The sequence below is a fragment of the Archocentrus centrarchus genome, unplaced genomic scaffold, assembly GCF_007364275.1.
Source record: "Archocentrus centrarchus isolate MPI-CPG fArcCen1 unplaced genomic scaffold, fArcCen1 scaffold_40_ctg1, whole genome shotgun sequence".
NCBI lineage: Eukaryota > Metazoa > Chordata > Actinopteri > Cichliformes > Cichlidae > Archocentrus > Archocentrus centrarchus.
Genome location: NW_022060266.1, coordinates 1,827,311 through 1,834,650, shown reverse-complemented (window position 1 = coordinate 1,834,650; position 7,340 = coordinate 1,827,311). Strand labels below are relative to the sequence as shown.

Below are 7,340 nucleotides of genomic sequence, written 5' to 3'. Positions count from 1 at the left end.
AACAACACAGAACACATGAAGTTAATTAGCAGACTTACTACTTCATAAATGGTGCTACATTAGTTAGTGAGATTAGCATGTTTGCTCAGGTCTGCTCTCATGATTCTGTAACACTGTAAAGATGCTAAACTAGGTATTTACTGTAGGCCAACTCTGCAAGTGCCACTGAAAGTCGAACTCAGAGAAGATGTGGCCACTGACAGAAGTGTTTTTATCTACTGCACTAAAGTGAAAAATTTAAAATGACAAAGCAAAACTAAAGAGAATAATTATTAAACATTATTTATTTCATTTTTAAAGTAATGCTTTCCTTTACTTGCTTTTTTGTTACACTGCTTGTTACATTATTTTTACTCCCTAGCATATCTTATAATTGCTCACGTCAGAAAAATCTTGTAGACGTATGGGTACAAATGGAAGCTACCATGCTACAAGGCTGACACTCATCCCTGCTTTTGTTGTGTGGTGGAGGTGGGGTGGGGTGGGCATCAGAGGTGGCAAAAGTACTGACATTCTGTACTTAAGTAGAAGTACAAGTACTTATGTTAAAAAATACTTTAGTAAAAGTCGAAGTACTGGTTCAACTTCTCTACTTAAGTAAAAGTAAAAAAGTACAGGCTCTGAAATGTACTCAAAGTAAGAAAGTAAAAGTAGTTCTTTGGAGGATGTTTCTAAATGCTATTTTTGTGTAAAACTAACCGAACCTCATTATATATTATTGTAATAATATAAAATAATATTACATGAGAATGCAAACATTATTCCAATCTAAAATTTTAATCCTAATGAATGCACTCAGCTTGAATGTTATGTAGGACACAAACTGTTAAAGGGAATTTAAACACAGCTCTATTCTCTGTGTCCTCCATAGCAGAGGGTGACTGTGCCTCCACCTAAACACAAATGAGGATACTCAGGGGTTACAGTGGGATTCAGAAGGTGGAGGAACCCTAAGATCAGCTGTAGTGGTTCTGCATGGGGAGAAGAATCACAGCTTTCTATTGTAGCTCCAGTAAATGATGTTGGTGTGCAGACTGTGATCAGCTGACCTGCTGCTGCTGCTCTGAGGTTTACTGCTCTGTGTGGATGAACTGAATCACAAAGATGTAACCCAGTATTTCACAGCTATCTGAGCTGATCTCCATCCCCTACACTGACAGCATACAGGCTGTAGAAATGTTGGACTCAGTGAATGAATCTCAGCATCAGCAGCTTTGATTCAGACTTATCTCTGCTGCACTGATGTAACCTGTAACTCTGACCATGAACACAACACTGTGCTCCAGTCCAACACAGAGCTTTACTGTAAATACAGTACAACAAGCTGACCTATTTATTACACACTAAACTGCAGTATTTTCATAGAATCTTTGAATACACAAAGTCAGCATTCTTCAGTTTATTTTCCAGTCCTCCTTACCTTTAAATCTAACCTCTCTTCTTCCTCTCCTGTCCTCTTTCTCCATCTCTGAGTAACTTCTCTCTCTTTGCTCTCCCTGAAATACAGCAGCTCTTCTTTTAGCTAGCAGACACACTGTGTAACAAACTGCACACACTTTGTGTGTTTGCTGATATTTGTTGAGCATTTAGAAACGTTGCATTTACCTGCCACACGTTACTCCCTTCATGCTCGCTCCTCTTCAGTAGCGCTAGCTAAGCTGTTTATGTGCCGCAGCGCAACTTCGGACTCGGTCCGGCCCGATTATAGCGCTATAAATGATACATTAATTATATGGGTTTGTGTATTTAATTCCTTTGTACCAGATAAGCCCAGTGATGGAGGATACGCCAGTACGATTGTCTCTTATGTTTTATTATTCCTCCGTTTAGGCTCAGATCGTTTGATGTTTGAAGGCGCACTGACCGGAAATGCAAACTTCTCTGATGTTAAAAAGTAACGAGTCTGTTTGAAAATGTAAGAAGTAGAAAGTACAGATACTTGTATAAAAATGTAGGGAGTAAAAGTAAAAGTAGTCAGAAAAATAAATACTTAAGTAAAGTACAGATACCTGAAAAATCTACTTAAGTACAGTAACGAAGTATTTGTACTTCGTTACTTCCCACCTCTGGTGGGCATACACTCAGTTTTAACATTATTTAGAACCGGGGCCCCTCCCTGTTAGCTTTTTGTTAACATGTTGACTTTGCAGGTGTTGTGTGTTATCAGCAGGGGTTTCTGGCCTGGATGCAGTTTACTGTCTTAGCCTTATGTGAAATTGTTATGTTTTGTTACCAAAAGACTCACAGCAGATGCTCTGAAAAGATGAAGATTGCTAAAAGAAGTCAGAATGTTGCTAAAACAAAGATATTTCTCTCAGGGAACAGCTTCAATCTCTGCCACCAGGATTTACAGACAGAGTATTCATTCAAAAGTATCAAATCAGCTGAGAAAGGAGATTTCAGCCACAATTACAAATCAGACTCTGCTCGTCTGCCAGGATAATTAATCTGAAGATTCACACGTCAAGTCCAATCCAGCCCAGAGAAGCAGAAGAGGATGGATGGATGGATGGATGGATGGATGGATGGATGGAACGGATCATATTCACAGCACTATATTAATTTACAGCCAAAGGGGGCACATTCTGCTTTTACATATTTTCTGTCATACTTTATATTGTTTATAGCAGATGTTGGTATCATCCTTGTGAGCTAAAATCTCAGGCTTTAGATTGCTCAGGTTATTAATATCCATTTAAAGCCATTTATTTAATCACACAGAACAAGATTACAGCAAAGGTAATCTCAGTGTTTCAGATATGACAGAAGATAACGGGGACAGTCTCCTTATGAGTAGGTGGGGATAACTAACCCCCATTTAACAGATACAGACCTTCAGCAGAAGCAGGCTCAGGAAGGGGCAGCCACATACTGGGGTGAGAATAAATGGAAGGGTCTTTATTTTGCACTTTTGAACTCTATTTTACACAAGCTGAATTCACCCAATCACACAGCACGTTATTTATGCCTTTAAATGCATCCTAAGCATCACACACATTCATGTGTGTGATCATAACTAAACAACACAACTCAAAGAACATAAGGCGTATTGGGCCAACGGCCCAGGATCATGACAGGAGATCAGTGTCTCGCCCAAACATGTGGACGGGAGGATCCGTCGATGGACTTTCTGCTTCCTCCACGAGCCACTCTAACCTGAGCCTCAGTCACAGGTCGCTTCTAGAACAAGGACAGCGAAGAGAAGCACAGAGAAACCACGGCAAACAGGACAGCACAGAAAGTTTAAAAGGTTTCTTCTGCTTCTGCAAATATCTTACGTCAGCTCATCACTCACTTCTTTATACTGCCACCTGCTGTGGGCAAAGCATACCCACAGGGATCAAACTACAGTCTTCTGGGTGAACTTATGCATGTTTCCAAAACCTCTGAGTAATAACAATAGTCCCATCCAGTCACACGGCAACTGCAGAAGTAACGTTTTACTTTCTATGTTAGCTTTAGTATTTACATGGGTTTTAGTTATTCTTTTTACTATATTTTACTACATTTTCTACATGCTAAAAACCCTTTCTATGTACTACTTCTGAGACTAAATCCACTGTTATGTTATCCACTAGTAGGAGAGACTTATTGCAGTAATAGCTGCTGATATGGATGTTTTTGTGCCCTGCACTTTCAGAGGCATCCAGAGGTCAGACAGGGAGAAGAAGTGGGGAGGCTGCTTTAATGAGGCTACAGATTATATGATTACATTTTTTTTAAATCAAATCTGTGAATTATGCAAAAACACTAAACAATGTAAAACTTGTCTTTCTGTTAAATCCAGAACTAGATTTATGATGTTAAAGACCTCATGTGAGTCAATCACACAGGACAAAAAAAAAAAAAAACAGTGTAATATAATAATATAATAATAATAATAATAATAATAATAATAATAATAATGATACCACACTTTGCTTTTTATTTTCTGCAGGGACTGTACTCAGCACTGTCACAGTTCTCAAATCCACTGTCATGTTAAACCCACAAAATCAGACAAAATAAACAATTCTAAAATGCTGCCTTTAGATATCAAATAATTGCTGTTTTTCTAGAGATGATTTAAGATTTACCTAAAAAAAATATACATATATATATCCCAGCTAGCATTCATGCATGAATGTTTGTCAGTGAGCAGACAGAAAATAATCCCAGCAGCTTTCTTTGGACTGGATGAGCTGTGAAAAGTGTCGTTTTCCAGTACTTGCTTGGCGATTGTAGAGCAATATGAGCCTTATTTGCTGCTGTGTCAATCACACAGGAAGACACAGAAATAGACATGGGAATGAATGCACACAAATATTTTGACACTTCTCACAATCAGCTTGGAAAGTTCAATTCAATTCAATTTTATTTATATAGCACCAAATCACAGCAAACAGTCGCCTCAAGGTGCTTTGTATTGTGGGTAAATGGTAAATGGACTAGTTCTTATATAGCGCTTTTCTACTCAGTATGAGCACTCAAAGCGCTTATACAACCTGTTTGCATTCACCCATGCACTCCCATTCATACAAGCACTTCCATTTTTATGAAGCTAAGTGCTTTTAATTAACATTCACTCACATTCATACTCCAACAGAACGGTCGGAGAGCAACTTGGGGTTAAGTATCTTGCCCAAGGATACATTGGCATGTAGCCCGGAGTAGCCAGGATTCGAACCTCTGACCTTCCGATCAGTAGGTGACCTGCTCTACCTACTGAGCTACAGCCACCCCCCGTAAAGACCCGACAATAATACAGAGAAAACCCAACAGTCAAAACGACCCCCTATGAGCAGCACTTGGTGACAGTGGGAAGGAAAAACTCCCTTTAACATTTTTATTATTGCAATTTTATGTTGTTATTGAGTGCTCAACAAATTTATAAGAGTGCCATCCAATGTAAGACTTCTGTCACAGCTGCCCTGAATCAAAAGTATGAAGTATGAAAATCACTTTTAATATTTCTGTAATGGTTAATCCACCAGTATGCACAATCCTTAATCAAGGTAATATTTTTAATGCTAAAATCTAACTGTTGCTGCTATCCATGAATTTTCAAATTCAGAAAAACATAGTAAAGCACTTTATTATTGTTTGAGTGAGATTTAATTTGATATTTATTTGGTTGCAGAAATGTTTGCTGGTATGTGTGTTTAATTCTACAGTGTCAGACTTACAGAAGTTTACTGAGCAGCAGGTTGAGCTGCCATTCATTTAAACAGCTTCACTGAGAACTCAGATGCAGTGTGATGAGTCTGCAGTGCTGTTTGTTGGAGGTGCAGGTTACACATGGACACCCTCCTCTGGCAGATTTATGTGCGCTCTGACAGCAGGAGGGTCCACCTGCAGCAACACTGTCTCTGCTGCTTATTGTGCTAAAAAGACCAGTAGCAGTTCCCAGGACACAACCTCTCCATGAGGAGAGGACCACTCTCCACACACACACACACACACACACACACACATTTCTGTGGGGGGGTTTATCAGTCTCAGGAGTCACAGTGCAAATGCTGCATAGTTATAGTAAAAAACAAAGAAAACCGCACAATGCTCCAAACAGACATGTTTCTGTCACACACAAAGTAACCTAAGACTTTGTTGCAGATTCTCATTCAGCTAATGGCTAAAGAACAGAACAAAGGTGGTGCTGTTGGTTAAGGTTGCAGCCACTGTCTCAGTCCTATACACTGAGCCATTAAAGTTTTACAGTTTAGCACTTGCCAAAATATTTTCTGTTCATATCAAATGATTGTGTAAATCTGCAAAGCTAGCTGATGGGACACCAACTCATCCAACAAATTCGATGCATAAGCCAGAGTGAGGATACATGGTTGTTATCCTGTATTTTATGGTATCGATTAAGGAATGGGGTGAGGCATATGCTGTTTATTTTATGTTTGTCCAACTGTTTGAAGACAACAGTACAGTAAAAACATGAAACTTGCTTAAGAATTGAGCTACATTCAGATCACTTCCTTTAAAATCACTAAAGAAGGCATTAGCTATGGAAAAGGATGAGTTTACCCATTCTTTGTATTTCTGTCACTGCTCTGTAGTGACAAAACGTTCCTGTTTGTGTTTTTTGTGATACACAATTTAGATGTTGTCTTGGGGTCCTTTAATGCTCATCATCTCCCTCTTTAATACTAAAGTTCCTGTTTATGTCTCAACAATCATGTAACTTAAAAACAATACAATAGTTACAGAGAAAACCCAACAGTCCAAACGACCCCCTATGAGCAGCACTTGGTGACAGTGGGAAGGAAAAACTCCCTTTAACAGGAAGAAACCTCCATCAGAACCAGGCTCAGGGAGGGGGGTCATCTGCTGAGGGGGGAGAGACAGAGATTAATAATAACTAATATAAACAGAGTAAAAGAGGTGAATGAAAAGAAACACTCAGTGCATCATGGGAACTCCCCAGCTTAGAGCATTCTGACAGTTACTGTGACTCGGGGGGGTTGATTCATTTAAACTAACATATTCATCCTGCTGTAACCAGGTTTCTGTAAGGCAGAATAAATCAATATGTTGATCAATTATTAAATCATTTACTAACAGGGACTTGGAAGAGAGAGACCTAATGTTTAACAATCCACATTTAATTGTTTTATTCTTCAGTTTTTGCTGATTTTAGCTTTGTTTTTTGGTGGTCTGGGAGCAGGCACCGTCTCTGTGGGGATGGGGTTTTGGGGGGATGGCAGGAGGAGAGAAGCCAATAACCAGTTTGTTCCTCGGTGGGTGTGTTGCTGAGTGGGGAAAAATGGTTAGAGACATGATGAGACGTGGTGGTGTACCTGGGGCTTCTGCTTCCTCCTCACCGTCACCCAGCTGGCCTGCTCTCCCTGCTGCTCAGGGTCTGCTGGGGGGGGACTAACAGTGGCTAAGCTACCATGGTCCACACCGGCTACAAGGGCCTGGCTAGATACAGGATTTTCCAGGGTGTGGAGCCAAGCTTCAAATTCAGAAAGCCTGGCCTCCAGAGCTACAAACAGACCGTTACTGCTAAAGGAGGCCGAGGAGTAACTAAACAAAAAGCCCAAATCTAAGCGGGTAAAGTGGAATTTGTGTGGCATTTGATCTGTAGTAAAAAAGACAAAAATGATCAATCAGCTATGTTTGATACAGGAACCCCATTCATCAGACTCAGAACTACAACCTCCATTCCAAAGGTTGTGTAAGGTTGTGTAAATGTTAATGTTAGCAGTGCTCAGTTCAAAAGCCTGCATCTCTGATGGTGTGGAGGTGCATTAATGCTTGGAATTGGCAGCTCGCACACCTGGAAAAGCACCATCATTAGCTATGCTGTTTTAGAGTGGCGTGTTTGATGAGAGCAGTTCTCAGCAAGGCAA

At 39.9% G+C, this 7,340-nt stretch overlaps 1 protein-coding gene across 1 annotated transcript in view; it reads left to right on the top strand.

Moving 5' to 3' along the window:
- Positions 1–6,881: 6,881 nt before the first annotated feature.
- LOC115776867 (activating signal cointegrator 1 complex subunit 3-like) overlaps positions 6,882–7,340 on the top strand; it is a 45,492-nt gene continuing 45,033 nt past the window's right edge. Inside the window, 1 exon segment of the mRNA XM_030724650.1 lies at positions 6,882–6,908. Coding sequence (XP_030580510.1) covers positions 6,882–6,908 — 27 coding nt within the window.